Genomic DNA, 24,835 nt, shown 5'->3' on the forward strand with positions numbered 1-24,835 from the left:
CCCTTTTAAATCTTTCCCCACTCAATTTAAACCTGTACCCTCTAGTTTTGGACTCCCCTACCCTGGGAGGGAAGACTGGTTATTCACCTTATCTAGGGTATGCCTTCATAAGTCCACCCCTTAGCCTTCTACACTCCACAGTAAAAATACTAGTGTGTCCAGCCTCTCCATATATCTCAAGCCTTCCAATCCTGGTAGCATCCTCATAAATCTTTTTTTACACTCCTTCCAGTTTAATGATATTCTTCACTTAGCAGGACAATCAGAACTGTAACCAGTACTCAAAATGTAGCTTTACCAATGTCTTCTACTGCTGTAGCATAGCGTCCCAACTCCTGTATTCAATATCCTAATCCAATAAAGGCAAGCTGCAAGCCACCTACTTCACCACCTGTGTCAACACATTCAGGAAATTGTGTACCTGCATCTCTAGGTCTCCCTGTTCCACAGCACTTCTCCAGAGCTCTGCCATTTACTGTTCAAGTCCTGTTCTTATCAAATGGTAACACCTCACATTTATCTGAATTAATATCCTGCTATTCCTTGACCCAGTGGCCCAGTTGATCAAGATCATATTTGTAATCATTGTTGGCCTTCTTCACCGTCCATGATACCACCAATGTTAGTGTCATTCCCAAACTTACTAATTATGCCACCTACATTCACAACCAAATTATTAATATTATTGGCAAACAACAGAGGACCCAGCACCTGGCCCATTGATCACATGAATATGCTTCAGTTTTCAGCAATTAAATATGTCCAAAATTCAGTTCTAAACTAAATACAGGTCGACCTTCACTAATCCGACTTTCTGTAATCCAATTCCTTCGATAATCTGGTACTGATTTCAAATTTTCCGTGCAACTGTAATTTCAAATCTCCCAGGCTGCCGTACCAATCTGCTGCGCATTGTTTTGGTTGTGCTAGATCTGTTCACATGTTGGTGCACTCTTGTAAGTACAGACAATTCCTGCTTGTTTTCCTGCATTTATTAATATCATTTGCATGAAGCACGGCCACCTGGCACCCGCCCGTCTCACCTGCCAGTGGCGGGGGAGCTGCCGCGTGTTGGTCAGCCTGCCTTCTCACCCGCCTGCCAGCAGTCGCACACTACCCTCCAGCATCACCCGGCCGCTACGACCTCAGATCAGACGTCTGAATCAAAATCAGACCCGCTGAATTTAAGCATGTTACTAAGCGGAGGAAAAGAAACTAGCAAGGGTTCCCTCAGTAACTGCGAGTGAAGAGGGAAGAGCCCAGCGCCGAATCCCCGACCACCTGGCGGTCGAGTGAAATGTGGCGAATAGAAGACCTCCTTTCTCCGACCTCTGCTTCTGCTCACCCAGATGTGCTGTCACCATCATCAACAGTTTTTGAAGAAACTTGTGCCAATTTCAGCACCAGTTCCTGATGCTTCACTCATTTTTCAAGATGAAGATGTTGATGATCCTGACAACCCCACACTTGCAGACATGTAACTTTGCCTGAAGGTATATTAAACGTCTCACTTTAGAAGTGGAAGTGCTCAACTGTTCTGTATAAGTTAATTCCTGTATGTTTACCTGTACCCTTTATTTTATCTGTGCCTGTACAGCATATTACTTTATTAAAATTTCACTTGCTACTCATTTAATATTTTTATTTCATTATTATCTAACTTGTACTGATTTACATGATATTTTAAAGGTATGATGAGGTGGTTAGCTATTGTGTAATGTGATCCTTCTGTAATTCGGCATTTTCACTAATCTAGCTCCTCTCAGGTCCCAATGGTGCCGGATTATAGAAGGTCAACCCTGTACTGAATAATTATGCTGCTTTAGTGGTTCATTTGTTGTTGCAAGCAATTTAAATGATACTTTTAGAACTACTGATTTAGAACAACTCTTGTATTTAGTTTTCTTTATGAACTAATTTTTGTTATTGACTTGCATTTTAGATCATATTACAAAGTTCTTGTTCCACATCTGATGGTTATTGGTGATATAGAAGAAGTGAAATCAATTGCTGCACACATTAACAGACTCTGGAAAAAATTGCTTGAAGATTGCTTTCCAAAGATAATGGTTAACATTCTGCCTTATTTTGCATACCAAGAAAAGAGTGGATCTGATAATGTTTTGGCACAGCGAAGAGAAACTGCATCAAAGGTGTATGACATGCTGAAAGACGATGATTGCTTGGGGAAGCAGGTGAGATTTACTGGTATTTTGTTGTTCTACTTTTGAACAATTTTTCTGGAGCCTGAGGGTCAGTCCTCATGCTATCATAGAAAAAAATCATATACAGGGCAACATATTATTGGATGGTGGCAATTTTAACTTTAGGCTAAGAATCTACCTACTTAGATGTAAATCTAAAATTATTTTTATCATCAAGGCTACAAGGAAAAAGAAAACATACACAATCAGTTCCTCAGGGATTGTATCTATTGAAAGTGTGCTTCAGAATTGGCTATGTCTCCAGCCATGGTACAGTATTGGCAACAATTAACACTGTGGAAGGTAGTCCTATCCGTAGAAAGCAAGGCACATCTAATCTGGCTAATTATCACTCAGTCTTTTCAGAAACTGATAGAAGGTATCATTAATAGCTCCATCAAGCTGTGCTTGCACACCAGTAATCTGATTGATTCCAAGTTTAATTTTCACCTAGATCACTTAGCTTTAGACTTATTACAGCTTTGATGCAAACATTGAGCTGAATTCCAGAAGAGAGTGCCTTTGGTGCCTCAATTTGAGCCCTGGTAGTACAAAGATAATTAAGCATCAAGGGGAAGATACATTGATGACAGGAGCCATACCTTTTTCAAAAGAGTTGGCAGTGGTTTTAGAGGAATTGTGATTGCATATGTTTTCTCTTTCATTGTAACTTTGATGATAAAAGTAATTTTAGATTTACATCTTGAAATCCCAACAAAGTAACTTAGCCTCTTAGCCTAAAGTTAAAATAGGTAACCTTACAATAATATGGTGTCATGTTAATTGTTGTGACTCCAATGCATCAATGTGATCTCTGGTACTTGGTAATTACAGGCAATCTGTGGTCGTCTATCTAGTATAGTTTATCAAAAAAAGAGTAATATTTCAGTAAATAATGATTGCATTGAATACATTTTGTCTCAAGAAAATATTAAAAAACAGAAATTCTGAGATATTTAACACTGGTATTACTCTTTTGTTTTCTTTTTTTTAAAAAGAAGATTGACCATTTGACCCTCGATAACTTGCCAGAGATTGTTGTAGAAGTGCTCAATACCCTATATGATCTTCCAAACCAAGATTCTGCAAATGATGGAGAGCTGGTGGAATTTGTAGGGTAAGCAAAGTAAAAACACATTTATATTCATGTTTTACTAACAAGACATACTGACACTTGGCTGCAATAATGCTGTTAGAACATTGTGAAAGTTATCAATTTTACGCAACCTTATTATAATCAAAGTAGATTTTATTTTGCCAAATTCAGAAATATAATTGGATTTCTAACCTTTCAATATCAGTAAGCAGAAAATTTTATCCAGAAATTTAAAGAAATAACAAAATTTGTTTAATCGCATCAATTTGTTTATATTTTAAAAGATGGTTGCTTGGCAGTGTGGTGTGAGGGGCCAGAAGGGCCTGTTCCACATTCTATCTCTAAACAGATAAATACATTTTCTGTGAGAGGAAGAGCAATCCAATTAATTCTATCCTTTATTCTCCTGAATATTTTAAGCCAGCAGAAGATGAAACCTATAAATACACTGAATTGTGCAGGAGAAGTTACAAGTCTCACTTTTTCAAAATAGTTAAATTATGTCCTATCCAAGAGTGGACATAATTTGGTATTTTCTTTGGAAATAAATTAGTTTTTTATTGTGATTCATTCTGCAATGATTTTTTTCTTGAGTTTTCGATTGTTTATTAATAGTTGTATTTTCTGCTTTGAAATTCTATTTCTCTCTACCATTCAGGGCAATGGATCCTGCTCCTAACCCACCTTATTTCCCATCTTACGTTATCAAAGCCACACTGAAGTATATTGGTAGCTGCCACAAAGAGAAGTACAAATCACTTGTGGCAGTTCTTTCCAAAAATCCTGTAAGTTCAATGCTATATCTGCTTTCTGTGGTTGCATTTGTTAACTTGCTAGGAATCCCTGTCTTTTTTTTGCTGATTGGAGAGAAGGGTGGGTGTAATATTCTTCACAGTCATACACCTCTTCGGCTGGTACAGAACATAATTCTCACTCAAAAAAGACATTCTTTTAAGTGAGAAGACTCACTCCTCTTAGCTAGATTTAAAATATCAGATAGGACAATCTCAGATCATTTTATGAACATTTCTGAGAAATGCCTAATTATCATTCAACAAGTTCAGTGGAAGAACTTTTTAGATCCCTCATATTTTGTGTCAATATTTCCCAACCAAACTTAAATTTTAGTTAACTTTTGTAGTGTGCCATGTTAGGTTCATTCTTTATCTCTGTATTAGCTCACTGCAGCTCTGTGCTTTTAAAATGTACTGCCTATAAAAAATATTTCCCCCCCCCCCCACAGAAGTTTTCATGTTTTATTGTTTTACAACATTAAATCTCAGTGGATTTAATTTGGCTTTTTTGATACTGATCAACAGAAAAGACTCTTTCATGTCAAAGTGAAAACAAATTTCTACAAATTGGCCTAACTTTATTACAAGTATTAAGCACCAAATAATTGATTGCACAATTACTCACCCCCTTCAAGTCAGTATTTATTAGATGCACCTCTGGCAGCAATTACAGCTTGAGTCTGTGTGGATAGGTCTCCATCAGCTTTGCACATTTGGACACTGCAAGTTTTCCCTGTTCTTCTTTCCAAAACTGCTCAATCTCTGTCAGATTGCATGGAGATAATGAGTGAACAGCTCTTTTCTAGTCCAGCCACAAATACTCAATTGGATTGAAATTTGGAATCTGGCTTGGCTACTCCAGGACATTAACTTTATTGTTATTAAGCTATTCCTGTGTAGCTTTGGCTTGGTGTCATTGTCGTGCTTGGAAACATCTTCTCCCAAGTTGCAGTTCTCTTGCAGAGTGCACCATGTTTACCTCCAGGATATCATGGTAGGGATGGGTTGCGGTATTTGGATTACACCAAACATAGCGTTTAGTTTGATGACCAAAGGCTCAATTTTGGTTTCATCAGACCATAGAACCTTCTTCCAGCTGACTTCAGAGTCTCCCACATGCCTTCTGGCAAACTCTAGTTGGGATTTCATGTGAGAGTTTTTTTCAACAGTGGCTTTCTCTTTGCCTCTCTCCCAGAAAGCTGCGACTGGTGAAGCACCTCGGTGATAGTTGTTGTATGTACTGTCTCTCCCATCTCAGCCACAGAAGCTTGCAACTCTTCCAGAGTTGTCATAGGTCTTTTGGTGGGTGGCCGCCCTCACTAGTCCCCTTCTTGCACGGTTACTCAGTTTTGAGCAAACAGACTATGCAGATTTACAGCTGCGCCATATTCTTTCCATTTCTTGATGATTGACTTAACTTTACTCCATGGAATATTTAGTGACTTGGAAATTTTCTTGTATCCATCATCTGACTTGTGCTTTTGTAGAGTTGTTTGGAGTGTTCTTTTGCCTTCATGGTGTGGTTTTTGCCAGGATACTGACTCACCAGCAGTTGGACCTTCCAGATACAGGTGTATTTTTACTACACTCAATTGAAACACCTTGACTGCACACAGGTCTCCAAAAACAAATCTTCATTTAACTAATTATGTGACATCGAAAAGCAATTGGTTACACCAGTTATAATTTGATGTGCATATCAAAGGGGGTGAATAGTTATTAATTTAGATCACTTTGTAGAAATCTGTTTTAATTTTGACACGAAAGAGTCTTTTTCTGTTGATCAATGTCAAAGAGAAGCCAGTGATTCAATGTTGTAAAACAATAAAACATGAAGACTTCTTGGGGGGCAGGGGGAGAATACTTTTTATAGGCACTGTATATTGTTTCAAATCCCACCAATGCTTTTTAAAAAACGATTTTAGACATGTGTAACCATCAGGTTTGGTTGGTGGCGTAAGTCTAGAAAAGACAGTCTCTGGCCCCACCAAGTGTGTGAAATTCAAAGTGCAAAACCTCAGTGTTTGTGTGGATGCTGCGTGATTTGTTCCTGTTACAAATCAGTACCGCAAAATAACAGACAGTACACCATATGTAATTAAACGGTTTAGCTTTATAATTCTTAATTTGACTAAAGGGTTAGTAAAGTAAAACAAAAAGGAAAGGGCCCATTTTAATGAAGCAGTCTAATGTGCACAAGTTGGAGCTCACGGCGTCCCTTCCGCTGGTCCACCATCGTTTTCTTGGCCTTTGTCAACTCTCAGCCCCACTCCAAGTCCGCTCCTTTCTGGCGTCTTCTCTCTCCATCTCTCGCCAAATAAAAGACCCAGAACACCTCCGTCTCAGGCACACAGCAAGAAAAAAAACACTTCCCTCATTGGACGGCTCACATTCCAAAGCGTCCGTTATCTCTAACCATAACCCAAACACTGCTGCTATAGAAAGACCATTACACTAGCAGTGAAACTTTTCCCAGGGTGTTACACATGTATGATTTAAAAGCTGTCCAAAATGTCTTTAAACAGGATTCAATACAAAAGATCTTGCTAGCGATTTGTAAGAAGGCAGCAGACAGTACCAGTGCCTATGAAAAACATAGAATTCTGATGATGTATCGTTTGTTTGTAAACATGTTGCTGAAAGAGATTGCTGACGGGCTGGGAGGATTGTGGGCATTTGTTCTCCGTGATGTCATCTACAGTCTGATTCACCACATCAATAGCTGGTCAGTTCTTTTTCATGAATTCTTTCTTTCAAGTTTATTTGCTATTACTGTTTGGAGTATATCTTTTACAATTGTAAATTTAGTTGTTTGCACTCTCTAGTTAAGGTTACTTCTCAAAGAAAGAATTTTTATTTCTTCAGATCTCTTTCATATCAAATTAAATTTCAGGAGCTCACCGATAGCTCTGTGCCTTTCCGTTGTCTCTTACTTATAATGTTTTCCACACAGCCATTTATACTTCTTTATGTTATTTCAATCCATTATGCTGGTGAATCAAGCACACTTACAAAATCACCTTGATCTCCATTAGCTAATTCTGGTGATACATAGAAAATTATGAAGCAGATGGTATAGCAAGTGGTGATTAGTAGTGTTTCTAATGTATGAATTGCCAGTATGCACTATAATGATTTTGAAGACAAAAATGTTACCTCAACATTTGTTTTAGATCATAATTACAGGTCATGGTTGTAATTTTTTCTTTGTAGGCCATCACACATGGATGATATATCCACACGCAGTTTTTCTCTATGCTGTGATCTTTTAAATGTCACTTGTAAAACTGCTGTGGATCATTGTGGGGATGCACTTGAAAATCACCTTCATGTCATTGTGGGTACTTTAACACCATTGGTGCAAGAACAGCCAGAAATTCGCCAAAAGGTGAGCCACTGGTGTAAATAATAATTCTGCCTGCTTCTTTCAGTTTACAACTTTATTGGTTTACCCACAGATTGCGGGAGGAACTCAGCAGACCAGGCAACATCTATGGAAAGCAGTAAACAGTAGACATTTTAGGCTGAGGCTTTTCGTCAGGATTGGAAAAAAAGATGAGGAGTCAGAGTAAGAAGCTGGGAGGAGGGGAGGAAGAAGTATAAGGTCGTAGTTGATAGGTGAAACTGAGAGAGGGGAAGGGGTGAAGTAAAGAGTTGGTATGTCAATTGCTGAAAGAGATACAAGCCTGGAGAAGGGGTAAATCTGATAGGAGAGGACAGAAGGCCATGGAAGAAAGGGAAAGGGGAGAAGCAGAGGGAAGATGGGCAGCTAAGGAGATGAGAGAGGGGAATGGGGAATGGTGAAGGAGAGGGGGAGCATTGCCAGAAGTTCGAGGAACTGATGTTCATACCGTCAGGTTGGAGGCTACCCTGAAGGAATATGAGGTGTTGCTTCTCCAGCCTGAGTGTGGCCTCATCATGGCAGTAGAGAAGGCCATGGACTGACATGTCAAAATGGAAATGGGGAGTAAAATTAAAATAGGTGGCTACCGGGAGATCCCGCTTTTTTTTGCGGACAGAGCGTAGATTTGCATAGACTACGCAAAGTCTATGCTTTGCGTAGACTTGGCAAAGCAGTCTCCCGATCTATGCCAGGATCCAACAGGATCTCACCCACCAAAGCATCTTTCCCTCCTCTCCCCCCTCCCTACTTTCTGCATTCCACAGGGATCACTCCCTACGTGACTCCCTCATCTATGCATCCTTCCCCACTCCTCCTGGCACTGATCCTTGCGAATGGAACAAGTGCCACACCTGCTCCTACACCTCCTCTCACTACCAGTTAGGGCCCCAAGCAGTCCTTACAGGTGATGCAACACTCCACCTGTGAGTCTATTGGGGTCACCTACTATTCCTGGAGTGGCCTCCTGCTTGCTACTTTTAGTGTAGAATAAGTCTCCACTGTATACCAGAAGCACAATCAAGGAAGCCAACACAAAGTCAGTAACAGCTGTGACATGTTGGGTATAGATAGAGCTTTAGTGAGAAAGAAAAGGAAAGAAATTTAGAGGTGGCTTTCTCAAAATTCTGGATGAAAGGAAGTCACCCAGTCATGAGAACAGTGAGGCAGGGATAAGAATTTTAAGTCAGTGGGATCAAGGACTAGAAACCAGTATAGATCATTGTTTCTAAAGTTCAGTTTTGTGTGGCTGTACATTATGTATTAATCCCATTCTGCTCCTCTGAATGGCTTACAATTCTTCATGGTTATTACTCTCCATTTTAATTTAGGCATTTATTGTATTATATTTGTAACTCTTTCAGGCCCTAACATTATTGAAGTATCTAGTGATTTCCAATCGAGGCAATGAAAACCTGTACCATGCAATTAGGCGTTTGGATCCATTCCCTGATCTTCCTGACTTCAGAGAGCTCCGTCTTACCCAGGAGAAAATCAAGTACAGTAAGAAACAGTTCACGCTGTTAGAGGTAAAAGTATTTTTTAATGTATGCTGTGAGTTTTGAATTAAATGTTTTTCATTTCTTCAAAAGAATTACAAAACATTTTAAGATTTCACTTGAGCATCAGTGTCACAGCTATTAGCCCAAAATCCTATATACTTTTATAAGTGGGGAAAGATTTTATTGTCAAGTAATAGGTATTACTGCAAGACTGCAGCAAGAAGTAATCGAGAAGTTGTCCCTCAGCCCTTTTATCCTCCTCTGCCATTCACTAAACACCTGTGCCTCATATTAACTTTCCTTGTATCTTCTGAAATTCTTAGCATCCATAGATCTATCAACATAGTCAATGTTTAGGCAGCCATGCCTCTGCAGTAATTTATTGCCACACAAACACTGACTTTCCTTGAATCCAATCTTCCTTTCATTGATTCCTAGTAGAAGCAACGCCTAGTGGACTTTTCTGTTTACTTAATGGATAAAAAGTTGCTGAGAAGATGACATCAATTAAAGAGCAAGAAATGAATCAAAAGCTGCAAAGAAACAGAAATTTGATTGATGTTACTACAAAGAATTGTCACAAACAATTAATTACTGATTTGCCAATTAATTTTCTTCTGTGGCATACAAGTGTTTGAAGGAGGAATATTGATCAGGACTCATAAGCCTGTTTTTATTTGAACAACGTGAAGGGATCTTTTAGTGTCCACCTTGATATACTGCAGAAGGTGTATAAGACATATCTAATCAGAAATACTTGACTTCTGATGATATAAGATTGAAATTTCAGACCAAATTATGTGCTCCAATCCACTGAGCAGCAGCATCAACAAACTGACACAAAAAGCTAATAAAAATAGACAAGATGCAAATGAGACATACCAGCAACAATAGTTTCATTCCATGGATAGTGAAAAAGGTTTGATAAGAGAGTGAGGTGGAAGTTAATGTGAAAAGCGCAATTTTGTGTTTATTTGTCTTTACAATACTGTTTTTGCATTTCAGGAAATCAATCATTTCCTTTCTGTCAACACCTGTGATTCCTTACCCCTAACCAGGCTTGTGGGATTAAATGATCTAAAAAAACAACTAGAACTTCACAAAGAGGATTCTAAAACTCTGCTGAAAGAGTGTCAAGGTAGTTTGATAGTATGTTAATAATTAAAAATCATGGCAGTACTATATGGAAATATAATTTCATTAGAGCACAGTTATATATTAATTTGGGCTGTAAAATGGAGCTTCATTGTACTAATTGTTCCAGTATCAACAGTTCAGCTTGCATGCAGCACTGTTACAGACTAAAGTACACTCAATAGCCACAAAGACCACTCTCAGTAGGACAGACAAGCAATCAATGTGCAAAAGATAACAAACTGCAAATACAAAAAGAAAAAAAGGAAATAATAAATAAATAGGCAATAAATATTGAGAACATGAGATGAAAAGTCTTTGAAAGTGAGTCCAGAGGTTGTGGGAACAGTTTAGTGATGGGGAGAGTGAAGTTATCCCCTCTGGTTCAAGAGCATGATGACTGAGGGATAGAGACTGTTCCTGAACTGGTGGTGTGGGTTCTGAGGCTCCTGTGCCTTCTTGACGGTAGCAGCAAGAAGAGAGCATGGCCTGGATGGTGGGGGTACTTGATGATGGATGCTACTTTCCTGTGACTTCATTCGTAGATGTGCTGAATGGTGGGGAAGTCTCTGACCTCTCTCACTAACAAGGTGTTTTCACCTAAAATTGCCACTTACTTGATGTTTTATTTGTTTTTCACACATCTCTGTAAACTAGAGATTGGTGTGCGTGAAAATCCCAGGAGATCAGCAGTTACTGAAACCATCCTGTTTGGCAGCAACAATCATTCCAGGGTCAAAGTCACTTAGATCACATTTCCACCCCATTTTGATGTTTGGTCTGAACAAGCATCCGAATAATCACTACGTCAAGTTTGCTGATGACACTGCAGTGGTGGGCTTCCTCTCCAATAATGATGAGACGGTCTATAGAGAGGGGGTGGAAGAACTCGAGTCCTGGTGAAGGCAAATAACCTCTTCCTTAATGTCAGCAAGGCAAAGGAGATGGTTATCGACCTCAGCAGAACTCACACCCCTCTTTACATTAGTGGCATAGTATTGGAAACTGAGAGCAGTTTTAAGCAGATGGAGGTAGTCCTCTCGCACAGCCTCGCATGGTCCCAGAACACATCCTACAAAATCAAGAAAGCTCACAAGCACCTCTACTTTTGAGGAGGCTGAGTCAATACTCACAACCTTGTATGGATGTGTAATAAAGAGCATCCTAGCATGGTGCATCACTGCATGGTACAGAAACTACCTTGAGGCGGACAGGAAGGCTCTAAAACAGGTAGTCAAAAACTGTCCAATACATCACCCCAGCACCAGTCTTTGCACCATCAAGGACTTGTGTACGTAAAGGTGGTGGAAAAAGGTCAGTGACATCATGAAGGATCCACCCACCCTTCACATCGACTGTTTGTTCCATTCCCATCTATGCCAAGACCACCAGACTCCAAACAGTTATTTTCCCCAAGCAGTAAAGCTGATCAACACCTACACCCACTACCCACCCCTACACCCCCCCCCCAGCTCCACTACTTTATCATTTTCTGACAGTCACCTTCTACCTAGCATCACTTTATGTATATCAGCTATCTTATGTGTTTAAATTTATTGTTTTTCTTTACTGTGTTCTTTTTGTGCTGCATTGGAACTGAAGTTACAGTTATTTCTTTCTCATTTACACTTGTGTACTGGAAATTTCATTAAACAATCTGGATCAGTGGTTCCCAAACCTTTTTGGGTTACCACCCTCTTGAGTCCCAGAATACATCCCCAGCGATGCACAGTGGGGAGAAAAGAATAGGTACTGCAGATTCAAAGCAATGACAAACAATTGCAAAATGTATTCAAATCTATTTAAAGCTACAAATAATTTTAATTTAATTACAGTAAAAACAATTTTTAGCAACAATTTTAGAGCATATATTAGTAGTCCAACTATTCACTACTTCATTGCTTTTTCACCTTTCAATGAAATGGATAGGCTTAGTGCTGAATGTCATCCAGAAGGAATCTCAGATCCCCATTCAGTTATTTGCAGTCTGTTTTGTTGCTTTGAAAAATGTTGGGCGACTGTACTGAAACTGCTCAGCTAAATATGATGTTAGATAGGCAATAAAGAATATCTTTTTCCACAGTGCCAGATAGCGTTCAGAGATTTCTTTCTGCAACATAATCATATGATTATTTGAACTTTAGCTTCAGCCCAAAGTCTTTCCTCATTACAAGTGTTCAGGGATGGATTTATTACCCAATCTGGAATGTGGATCGAGAGGAGATCCTGAAATCTCTGACATGACTTTATGCAGCTCACCCAGGTGTGCATCGTATATCTGACAATCGTCTTTCTTTTTTTCTCTTCCAACTCAGAGAGTCTCAGAAATTTATAAAGGTTGTGACAGCTAATGTTGCACTTAAGTAGTGTTAACTTGGACAGAAATGTGGAGATGACTGATTTGACTTCATAAGATTGACATAATTTCCTTGCAATTGAAGATTGATTTCATTAAACTTTATCAATAATTCTGACAAACAAGCAATGTCATGCCTAAAATTCTTGAGTTGATTACTGAATGAAGCATTCAAGTCTTCAAAGAATGTTATCACAGTTTATCAAAGTGCATTTTAGGCAGTTTCCTTTTGAGAGCCATCTGACTTCTGTGTGCAATAGCAAGTGTTCAAACTGATCATTATTCTCAATACAAAGCTCTCAAAATAGTCGAGAATCGAGAGTATGGAACTTGATTTTATTTGCCACTGTGATACCAGTACTTAATAATTTGTGCAGCTGATCACTGGGGATTTTTGTGAGAGGATGTTGTCTGTGAATTACACAGTGAATATGTCAGGTACAGCTTTCTTTGTTAGTGTCCTGTCAGTGGTAGTGCCCCACCTGTTGCACAAGTAGGGAGTGCAGTGTCCTACTCTTTGAAATATTGCTTAACAACCAAAATATTGACTCCCCTGTCGTATCTATTTCTAGTCCCCTTGCAAATAACAACTCATGAACCATACTTTCATCTTTTCTGAAGCATACATGGCAAAGTTGTATTATCAAATGCAAATTAAACTCTGTTGTCCTAAGTATGTTGTACAATGTGTCTTTCACATTCTCAGACATTTCATCTATTCGTCTTTGAATAGAGTTGTCACTAAGTGGAATTGCTTAAATTATTTGACCTGGTGACTTAGGCAAAACCGTACTCAGAACCTCCCTTATTGCTGGAAGAATCAGTTCTTCTCCCATTGTATGGGGCTTTCCAGGTTTAGCAATGAGCAATGAAATGCATGAAGCAATAAACCGTCGTTGTTTTGTTGTGAAGTGCTGGCAAACACGTTTTGAAGTGTTTTTCATTTCTGAAAGATTAAATGAAGTGACTTAAAATAAGCCTGGCAACATCTATGGAGAAGAGTAAATGGTTGATGTTTTGGACTGAGACCCTTCATCAGGACTGGAAAGGAAGAGGAGAAGTCTCTTTCTCCTCTGACTTCTCTTTCCTTCCAGTCCTGATGACGAGGCTCAGCCCAAACCGTCAACTTGTTTACTCTTTTCCATAGATGCTGCTTGGCCTGCTGAGCTCCTCCAGCATTTTATGTGTGTTGCTTTGGATTTCTAGAATCTGCCAATTTTCTTATGTTTGTGAAAATAAGCCAAGTTCTCATTTGCTTTATCAGAGTATATTCTCTTGAAATGATCAAGGAGCCTGGACAGTTTTATTGCCTCATTTGAAAATTTTTTTTTTCAAACAACAGACATTCTTCCCTCTCTTCTTCAGCAGCCTCAGACCACCTCTTTGGTTCCTAATTGTAGAAAGTGGGAGCCCTGCTATTCAGTAAGAATCCACCACCAAAGCCAAAGGACAGTAATGAGGACTTCTCGAGAGGTTTGACACGTCCACATCTGTGCCAGTGCCCCAAGTGATTATGACTGTTAATCATCTTTCTGGCCAAAATTTATAAACCACTCTGATCATATGACATGTTATCCTAGATCAGGGGTTCCCAACCTGGAGTCGTTGGACCCTTTGGTTAATGGTAGGGGTCCATGGCATTAAAAAAACGTTGATAATAGACATTGTGATGACTCTGGTTTTTAACTAGATATTCCCATATAATCTAAAATTTATAGAAGGAAATAGGCAGTTAGGATTTTAGGTCGAGACTCTTCATCTGGACTTTCCAAGTGAGAGGTCTTGACCCAAAACATCAACTGTCCATTTATATGCATAGATGCTGCTTTACTCACTATGTTCCTTTAGTTGTTTTATGTGTTGCTCCAGATTCCAGCATCTTCTTTATCTTGTGCCTCCAATCCATAGTTTTGTATGTGCGTTTATGGTGGAGACTGTGCAAGGATATTTTTAGGGGCTCAAGGAGAAGGCATGTGTACATTGTATTTCTTTAAAAGGAAAGGTTCCTTGCTCAGTTTTCATTATTCCAACTATGATAGGCAAGTAATTTAATTCATAAGTTTCAGTATGAATGGTGGAAGTTCCTCTGGTCATATTTTTAAAATAGTGTAGCTAGGTATGTTAATAGACTTGATTTGAACAAACGTTTCTGTAATTTCTTCAGATGATCCAGCGTCCAGTGTCCTTGTGAAACTGGTTGTAAATCTCCTACAACTGTGTAAGTCTGCTATCTGTCACCCTGCTGGAAAAGATATATTAGGTAAGTGTTTAATCAGCCGAAGATTCAAAGAGTGATGTGGAGGGGAGGGGGGATTGTTCCCCGTTGATGGGCTTCAAGGAGAACCATACACAAGCACAGTATTAGAGATCTAGAAGCTCTGTCGTTCAGAAGTGACACTTTAAATTTACTGACCAATTTTCATGTATATTATTTTTAAAATTGGAATATGGCACTAATTTGGTCCTATAAACGGCAATTTTAGAACTTGAAATGGTCCTTTATTCAGTTTGATTAACACTTACTGTGGACTCCTAGATTGTGTACTGGAGCCAACAATCTGGAAATGTTTAAGGAACCATTGGACATTGCTAAGTTTTTTTTTGGGTCTTTCAAAACAAGTAAACTAACATCATAAAGCAACAACTTTATTTATGTAATGCCTTTAACATAGTAGTATTCCAAAAGCACATCACAGGAGCACAACCCAGCTAAGCTCAAAAAATGAAGATAGATTGGGATTCAAAGTGTAGAATATGTGCCACATGATGGAAAATCCAGCCTGATTTGATGGAATGTTCAGTTGTTTCAAGAGCCCTGCCTGAAATTAGTTTAAATAATCTCACTTCAATTCTTCCTTAAGTTAGTTGGTATAATAAAATTGATTAACTCAAAGCCAATTCTGCTTGTGATGGCTGCTGCAGAGGATCATGTGTTTTGAAAACCAGGATTTGTATGCAGCTAATCACCTTTTCCCTTGAAGATGTTACATTACCAGGTCAGGGAGGTACAATATTGTGTCCACTGTTGCTACGATATTCTATCCATTATGAAAAATTGTAATGCAGTTTATTGGCTGATCTGGATTGTTTAGTTTGTAATCACATTAAGCATATTTGAATATATCCTTTACATTTACATTCATTCTGTGATTTCAGAAGCTGCAGGAAAGTGCTTAGGAGAAATGGGTCCAATTGACTTTTCCACTATTGCTTTACAACATAAGAAAGATGAATTTCATTTCAAGGCAATGGAACTGTTGAAAGAAAATGATTTTAAATTGGTTTTCATTCTTCTAAGTGTAATTAATAATGCTCTCATTGATCAATGGTAAGTTTTTACATACTTAGAGAAGCTAAAAGCAAATCTGTTTGGGTAGCCTCCAACGTGATGGCATGAACATCAAGTTCTCCTACTTCCGGTAATTTCTTCCCCCCTTCCTCCTTCTTCCTTTTTCAGTTTGTTATTCTGGTTACCCTCTTACACTTTCTCATGTGTCACCTCCCTCTGGTTTCTCTCCTCCCGTTTTTTTTCCCCATGGTCTACTATCCTCTCCTATTAGATTCCTTCTTCAGCCTTTTGCCTCTTTTACCTATCCCCACTGACCCACCTTCCCGCTCACGTAGTTTCACCTATAACTTGCCAGCTTGTAGTCCTTCCCCTCCCCTTTCTGCTGCCTTCCCTTCCAGTTCTGTTGAAGTTATCGACTCAATGTTAACTGTTTATTCCCCTCTGGAGATGCTGCCTGACTTGTTGAGTTCCTCCAGCATTTGTGTTGCTCTTGCAGATCTCTAAGCTATTTGCTTTATAGCCTGCAAAACATGCAATAACTATTTTACTGAATTTTTATGGATTATTGTCTTTATTGTGCAGAATATTACTAAAATTTTATACCGTTCTGTAGAATCATATCAGCAAGAGGCATAGAATAGCTTTAAAGATTTAAGATCTTTAACAGTTAATTTTATTTGTCATGACCACATGGGTATCCTCCAATATTCCAAAAAGACATACAGATACAGAAATAGAATCAGGTTTAATATCAGTGGCATATGTCGTGATACATTGCAATACATGATAAAAAAAATATATAAACTAGAAATATGTGTACAAAGTTAAATATGAAGTGCAAAAAGAGAGCAAAAAAAAATGAGATAGAGTACATGGATTCATTGTACACTCAGGGATCTAATGGTGGAGGAGAAGAAGATGTTCCTAAAGTGTTGAGTGTGTGTCTTCAGGCTCCTGTACCTCCTCCTTGATGATAACAATGAAAAGAAGGCATGTCCAGAGTGATGAAGGTCCTTAATGACCGATGCTGCCTTCTGAGGCAACACCTTTTAAAGATGTCCTCAATGCTGCAGAGGCTAGTGCCCATGATGGAGCTGGCTGAATTTGCAATTTCTTCTGATCCTGTGCAGTGGCTCCTCCATATCAAAAGTTGATGCAACTAGTTAAAATGCTCTTCACAATACATTTGTAGAAATTTGCAACAGTTTTTGGTGACATACCAAGTCTTCTCAAATTCTTACTAAAGTATAGCCGTTGTCATGCCTTCTTTGTAATTGTATCGGTATTTTGGGCCCAGGGTAGATCTTCAGAGATGTTGACACAGATCAGATCACCCTTTCCACTGCTGATCCTCCAATGAGGATTGGTGTGTTCCCTCGACTTCCCCTTCCCGAAATTCACAATCAATTCCTTGGCCTGACATTGAGTGCAAGGTTGTTGTTGTGATAACACTCAAACAGCTGATCCATCTCACTCCTGTATGCTTTCTTGTTACCATATGAAATTCTGCTAACAGTTGTGTCACCAGCAAATTTATAGTGTTTGAGTTGTGCCTAACCACACAGTCATGGATGTAGAGAAAGTAGAGCAGTGGGCTTAACACACATCCTTGAGGTGCAGCAGTATTGATTGTCAGTGAGGAGATGTTATTTCCAATCTGCACTGACTGTGGTCTCCCCATGAGGAAGTCAAGGATCCAGTTGCATAGGGTTACGGTTAGGGTGGTGAGTTGTGGGCATGTTACGATGGCACTTATGGACGGTCAATTATGGATAACTCTGAACATTCTCTACATAGCACCATCCAGAGACAGAGAAGCAGTTTCAGTGACAGGTTACTATCGATGCAATGCTCCTCAGACAGGATGAAGAGGTCAATACTCCCCAATGCCATTAGGCTTTACAATTCTACCGCCAGGACTTAAGAACTTTTTAAAAGCTATTATTAATGCTTTTTGAGATGGTGATTTAGATGCATATCATATTTTTTTACTGACTAAATATTGTATGTAATTAGTTTTGCTACAACAAGTGTATGGGACATTGGAAAAAAAAGTTGAATTTCCCCATGGGGATGAATAAAGTATCTATCTATCTATCTATCTATCTGATTCTATTTAACAATTTATAGTGTGAATCCATGTATATGTAATTTTACTTCCAAGGCAAAGTCTTGATTTTCCATTGTGGATTTTCTGTTGTAACTATTCACCCAGTGTTAGAAATAATCATCTGGAACTCTTATTTAGTTAGCTTTTAGTGATGCCCTAATTCTCTAGCACACAATTATTAAAATGTCATCTACCATATTGGTAAAGGACGAAACATAATAGCATTGCATCTTTTGCTTAAGGCCCTAAATGAATAATATAACTTTTGAAAACCAACAGCAGCTTGACTGGAAAGTAATTCTGTGTTACATACTCAAAGAATGCGGTCTTTAGTTGGCCATAGTTTCATGTTGGTTAAGGTTATTAAGGGATCAATATGCATTCTACTCTAAAGCAGAAAATGAAATTCACTGAAGTTTGGAATTTTTTAAAGACTTGGTAAAAAAATCCAATTTGTTCTCTAAATGTGGGTTTGCTCTGAGATTTCGTGGTGGTGAAATATTTGTCATAGCTTTGATTCGTGTCAATGACAAAGCCTCCTCACTTCACAGAGATTTCCAGCTTATTGTGGCATTTGCTAATTACCTATATTTATAGAGAGAAAAAAATTGCACAACATTAATTTATTTTGGCATACTGAGGATGATTTGGTTAGCTTAATCTCTTTAAAACTAGGCTTCCTTTTTAAAAATATTGCCTGACTAATGACTAATGAGACATTAAGTTAATATGTGATTCAACGTGCTGAAGCAAAATGGTTTTAATTCACATTGTGCATCACTTTGGAATTTCAACCTTGCCATTTAGGAGGGATTAGACAGAACAGAGTCTAGCCTTTTATGTTTTTATTCTCCTTTCAACCAAAACTCGATAATTTGTGAACCTTAAGTGATCTTCCTCACCAATCTGAGGAGCTACTTAAATATCATTCTGTAGAACTTTAGAATCAAACACCAATGTTCTGTACCATGGAAGCAAATTTAGATTTTTCTTTCTGCACTTGGTCTGTTGCCAATTTAAAGCATAATTCTTGCAGGCAAAGGGAATTGGAGGGACAGTCAGCTCAGAGCAATGCCGGTCTAAACTTGCCAGCCATCCAGTTCCGAGTGAGTGATAAAATGTCCAAAATACATTGCAGTTCCATCAAAAGAAGGTCATGAGTACTTTCTCAGGAGCTATTAGTTTAGGCACTGAGTAAGGGAAAAGAAATCCAGGTTACTTAAATGCATTTTATATTATGTCTAAGGATGTAATGACTGCTTTCACATTATATGCCTTCCTGTTCTTTTCTGCCAGTATTGATGTTCGCTATGCAGCTGCTAAATGTGCAAAGCATATACTCGCTACTCAAGCAGGCTACCAGTTCTGGGAGTTGAGTAAGAAAAATCCCAGTGGTCCAGATCCCATGCTAATGTATTTGCAACCATTCCGAACACCCAGAAAGAAGGTAATTATCATTCAGCTTCATATATGTTAGTAAAAGCAGAACAATGATCTGATCTGAAGCAAAATGTTATCTGATAAACTGATGACAGCTCCACCACCAAGCTTTTTTTAGTATCATTTTATTGGTTTTCCCATAGCCTGCATCAAATTGTCTATAATTTTCTGATTGAATTGTTTTCAATAGTTATTTTGTATTAATCTTTTTCATGTGTTAAAAATGTCTAGTCTTCCTTTGTGACTCTAGTACTAACCTAAGATTAAATTCTCCTTTCTCAGTTTTCCTTTTAAACAATTGTAAAGGATGAAAGGATTTTTTTTCAGTTTTGAATACTCTCTAAACAGAAAGTTTTTTTAAAAATAACTTTATCCACTACATCAAGCATTAGCCATTGGTTCTGTAGTGCACCTTTTCTATGGTACCAATATCCCTTCTTTAAAAGGGCACTTAAGATGCTCGTATTATTCCAGTAATGATCTGTGAGGTTCTTATGCCAATTTATCATGCAAATTTTGTTCTCAATATCCTACTATAGAACTCCCACGATCCTTTTGCAGCATTTTGGTGTTTTTCCATATAGGTTCTCATAAACTTAAAAAATATATTTTGTCAACACGAGTGAATCTGCAGATGCTGGAAATAAATAAAAACACAAAATGCTGGCAGAACTCAGCAGGCCAGACAGCATCTATGGGAGGAGGTAGTGACGACGTTTCGGGCCAAAACCCTTCATCAGGAGTGAAGTAACATGGGATGGTCGAGGGGGGATAAGAACTGGGGGGAGGGATGAAGTAGAGAGCTGGGAAGTGATAGGCTGAAGAGAAATGGGCTGGGGGAAGGTGAAGAATTATGGGAAATAAAAGAGAAAGAAAGGTAGGGCTGGGGGGAGATTATAGTGAGGGGGGAAAACGAGAGAGAAAGAGAACTAGACTAAAATTATAGATAGGGATGTCTTCTAATTAATCCTTGTTGCATTTTGCTAATGTACCATTGTCTTCTTTGAAAACCAATTGAAACTTGTTTTCACATCTTAAATATTGATCATGAGTAAAGTAGTGGAAGGCTGCTTGTTGCCATAATGTAACAGCCTACAGTAATTTTAACTCAAGTATAACCTGTTCCAAAGCAAACATTCGTGATACTTTTCTTACAAAATCTATAAAATGATTGTGTGAATCATTTCAAATTTCAACTTCTGCATAAAATGGTTGAATATAAACTGGTAGTTTTTTGAATTAATGGTTTATAAACCATTTTGTAAATCTTATCATTTGTTGACATAGGCTTCTGGGTTGCCGGCAGATAGCAGATCCAGTCCTTCTGAAAAGCTTGATGATGGCTGTTTATGGATACCTCAGGGCGCAAACCATGACACATGGGTAAAAACACTGACCTGCGCACTATTAGACAGTGGAGGTGTGAAAAGTGAAGTTCTTCAGTTAATAAAGCCACTGTGTGAGGTAATCTGAATCTTGGTGATTATTTTGTGCCTTTGTGTGAAATGTATATTTAATTTTCATCAATGCATAATTAGTGGAATAATAAGCAAAAGATGATTTTATAACTCAGTTAATATGAATGAGACACCCTTGTTGTTTTGCCACCCTCAGTTTATTAGCTTCTGGGCAAACAGCTACCTTTAAGGCTGAGGTCGAAGAAATGCTGGCAAAAGTGATTAATAGGGGCATTGGTCAGTAGGTTTATTCACAAAATATACCAATTAGATCACCAGAAAAGGATGCCCGGTTAATCACCGATCAGATTGACATGAGACCATGCATCTTTTGGTAATAAAGATTTTATTTGTGTCTGTTTCTGATTCAACCATTAATGCTGATGAACTTCCTGAGAATTTAGGTAATCAGGAGAGTTTATCTCAGTTCAAATAACCAGCTCACTAAAACATACTGATGAGAGCAGCAAGTTGGTTTACACAAAGTATACTGCAGATGCTGTGGTCGGATCAAGACGTACAAACAAGCTGGATGAACTCAGCAGGTCGGGCAGCATCCATTGAAATGAGCAGTCAACGTTTCGGGCCGAGACCCTTCATCAGTTGGTTTAGTTCCTCAGTCTTCCTCCAAGTCATTTCTCTGATTAAGCTAGTTATACTCACCAGCAAGATATTCAACGAATTGACATACTCTTTTCATAAGACACTGATAGACAACTTCACAGTTCATTTTTCTCAAAGAGACTCCTGATGGAGAAGTGAACTCTGAGATACATGCTTTTCTGGTCTAGGTCTGTGGTCAGTAGAAGGATGTCTTGTTTAAACTAAGTATTTGAGCCAGGCTTGTAAATTGTGGCACCTTGACCCCATAGACTAGTGGTCGCCAACCTTTTTAAGCCCAAGATCCCCTACCTTGGCCTTAGTGAAAGGCGAGATCGACCCCAAATCAATTAGTTACACGCATGCGCACCGGGGCAGAAAAGACCGGAAGTAAAACCCCACAACCCAGAAGTAGAAATGATGTATGAACACCAGGGGTCCCCACCCTTTTTTGCATCGCAGACCGGTTTAATATTGACAGTATTCTTGCGGACCAGCCGACGGGGGGGGGTGTTGTTAATCACAACCAGAATACAGCGATACTCGACGCAGGTTCCTTATATCCAGTCTATTACACAATTTAGTTTATGTGGCTCTCAGCACTTAGCTTCTGTCCCGCTTTTTTCCACTCAAAAAACTCTACGGGTTTGTCTTGAAGTGCAGGGTGCTTAGACTCAGGGTACTGAAGCAGTTTTGAGGGTTTCATTGCCTCATTAGACAGCCTCCCGCCCACCAGCTGCCTTGGTCAGTGTGGTTGGTCGTGGCTGGGGTGAGAGGACAAGGTCGGGGCCACGGCGGTCGCAGTCCAGAGAGAGCGACTGGCTGACTGAGCAAGGAGTGTGACAGGAGGGGCTGCTGGTTTGAGTGCTGCCATCGGAGAGACCGCTAGTTTGAGTAGCCATTGTCAGGCCACTGGTTTGAGTCGCTGCCCTTGGAGGGGCCGCTGGTTTTGACTCACTACCCTCGGAGGGGCCGCTGGGTTGTGATGCTCTCAGAGATGTTATCAAAATTCTGAGATTTATTGATTGAACTGTAGTTCAAAGTTAATATTGGCTTCTGTCAATACTATGTGTTATTTTTTTCATGTTCTCGCCCATTCTTTCTTGTTGCGGATTGGTGATCTGTTAGTTTCTGTTTGAGGGAGGGGTTGGTGGGGGTTTGGGGTTTGCGAGTTTTTGTTTCTTTTTCTTTATCTTTTTGTCCAGGAGGGGGATTGATGTCTTTCTTACAACTACTTATATGGTTTTCTGTAATCTATGGCTACCTGGAGAAGTGACAAATTTCAGAGTTATATTCTGCATAATTTGATAATAAAATGAACCTTTGAACCTTTAATAAATATCAACAAGAGACCATTGCAATAAGGATATTCAGTGTACTTGTGCTTTTATATAACAGTGGTTCCTCACTTCTGAGAGAAGTAGCTGACATTCTTAAATCACAGTGCTGTTTTGTATATTATTGCCATTACATAATTCTGAAGTGATTAAGAAGCAAGATAGTGGCAGTAACAAAATTAGTAAACCATAATTCTGAGAAAACTCAACTAATATTGTTTTCTGTTCAGCCTGAGTAGTCTGCGCTCTAAACAGATTATTCAGTATTTATGTACATTAATCAGTGTTGTTTTGGAACTTCAATACAGTCGGCCCTCCTTATCCGCAGGTTTCGCATGCGCGGATTCAACCAACTGGAGATCGGGAAAACCCGGAAGTTCTCTCTCCAGCACTTGTTGTTTGAGCATGTACAGACTTTTTTTTCTTGTCATTATTCCCTAAACAATACAGTATAACAATTGTTTACTTAGCATTTACATTGTATTTGATATTATAAGTAATCTAGAGATGATTTAAAGTATACGGGAGGATGTGCATAGGTTACTGCGGATTGGGAATCAAAAAAACCGCAAGTTCTCTAAGTCGGAACAGATATATCCGGTATTATTTAGCGTCAGTTAATCGAACATTTGTCTTAGTATGTAGTATATATTTTAACTTTGTATGCATATAAAACACTTAAGAAACATATGTATTTCAATAATTAAACCACTGCGTTGCTTAGTAATAATTGTAGCTTTCATCAGGGCAGGGCCTTCACATCAGAATCAGAATCAGAATCAGACTTTAATCGCCAAGTACCTATGCACATACAAGGAATTTACTTCCGGCAGATGTTGTCTCTCTGCTCATAACAATAATAATGATAAATATAAATGAAAATATAAATTATACATACAGGTAGTGCAATCCAAGTAATAGTTAGCCGACAGTTAACCGGCAGTTAACTGTTCAGCAAAGTGACCGCAGTAGGGAAAAAACTTCTCCAGTGCCTATTAGTCTTAGTCTGGAGGGATCTGAAGCGCCTACCAGACGGAAGCAGATCAAACAGTCCGTGCGCAGGATGGGAGGAGTCCTTTATGATGTTCCCCACCCTCTTCTTCAACCTGGAAGAGTACAGGTCCACAATAGAGGGCAGGGAGGCTCCAGTGATGCGCTCGGCAGTCCTCACTGTCACTTTATCCTTTAGAATTGTTCTGATCGTTGACTGACTGTAGTCTGACGCTTTTCCAATGACCGATAGTGCTTCACCTCTTTCCGCTCGCTTTATTATTTCTACTTTATTTTCAATCGAGATCCTTTTCCGGAACAGAAACACTGCGGGCGGCAGGTCCCAAGCTCCGCCAGGTCCTAAGTTCCACCGACTTGAATATCTACGTTTTTTGGTATCGGTGGGGGGGGGGGGGGGGGGGGTGGTCCCAGAACCAGTCCCCCGTGGATAAGGAGGGCCGACTGTACTGACCCAAAACTCACAACTCTAATATCATGACTGTTCTACTGAGGAGCTCTAAGTGCCCCAGTTACCAAATGTATACCCAGTTTTTTTGGAATTAGTTATTTCACTGCTGCTCAGTGACTTAATTAACAAAACCTGTACTTTGTTCTATATTTATTATAGATTTAGCAAAACCAAGAAATTGCAGTTTACTATTTGAAAACTAATATTTTGAAAGTTACAGTTAGCACTGAGTTCTGAACTTTTAAAACATTGTCTGCAGATTTATGCTTCATAGATTAAAATTTTGAATTTGATTTTGTTAATGGTTGTTAACTTATTTCCTCAGGTGAAAGCTGACTTTTGCCAGATGGTCCTACCATACTTGATCCATGACATTCTCCTTCCTGGTGATAATAATTGCTGGCAGGAGTTGTTATCTAACCACATTCAAAGTTTCTTTAGTATGTGCTGTAGAACAGGATCAACCTCTAGCCGATCCACTACACCAGCTATGGACTCAGGTAAATAGATTTGGGATGAGTTTGCTACAAAAGGTATTTCAATAATACTTGAATCAGTTTAAAATATTTTAGAAAGTAAACTGATGCCTGTAGGAAACGTTGGATAATTAACTAATAATGCCAGCCCCCTTGTTATTTTGAGTCAAAGAAAACTACA

The 24,835-nt window shown here is 38.9% G+C and overlaps 1 protein-coding gene across 1 annotated transcript in view; it reads left to right on the forward strand.

Moving 5' to 3' along the window:
* The window catches only part of atm (ATM serine/threonine kinase), a 183,165-nt gene that overhangs the window by 65,020 nt on the left and 93,310 nt on the right, over window positions 1-24,835 (forward strand). The window contains exons 26-37 of the mRNA XM_073043637.1: window positions 1,943-2,195; window positions 3,203-3,321; window positions 3,959-4,085; window positions 6,620-6,819; window positions 7,308-7,482; window positions 8,859-9,023; window positions 10,002-10,134; window positions 14,651-14,746; window positions 15,643-15,814; window positions 19,182-19,332; window positions 20,613-20,789; window positions 24,504-24,678. Coding sequence (XP_072899738.1) covers window positions 1,943-2,195; window positions 3,203-3,321; window positions 3,959-4,085; window positions 6,620-6,819; window positions 7,308-7,482; window positions 8,859-9,023; window positions 10,002-10,134; window positions 14,651-14,746; window positions 15,643-15,814; window positions 19,182-19,332; window positions 20,613-20,789; window positions 24,504-24,678 — 1,943 coding nt within the window. The remainder of the gene's footprint in view (window positions 1-1,942; window positions 2,196-3,202; window positions 3,322-3,958; window positions 4,086-6,619; window positions 6,820-7,307; window positions 7,483-8,858; window positions 9,024-10,001; window positions 10,135-14,650; window positions 14,747-15,642; window positions 15,815-19,181; window positions 19,333-20,612; window positions 20,790-24,503; window positions 24,679-24,835) is intronic.

This window comes from Hemitrygon akajei, chromosome 4 (genome assembly GCF_048418815.1).
Source record: "Hemitrygon akajei chromosome 4, sHemAka1.3, whole genome shotgun sequence".
In the NCBI taxonomy this organism is placed as follows: Eukaryota; Metazoa; Chordata; class Chondrichthyes; order Myliobatiformes; family Dasyatidae; genus Hemitrygon; species Hemitrygon akajei.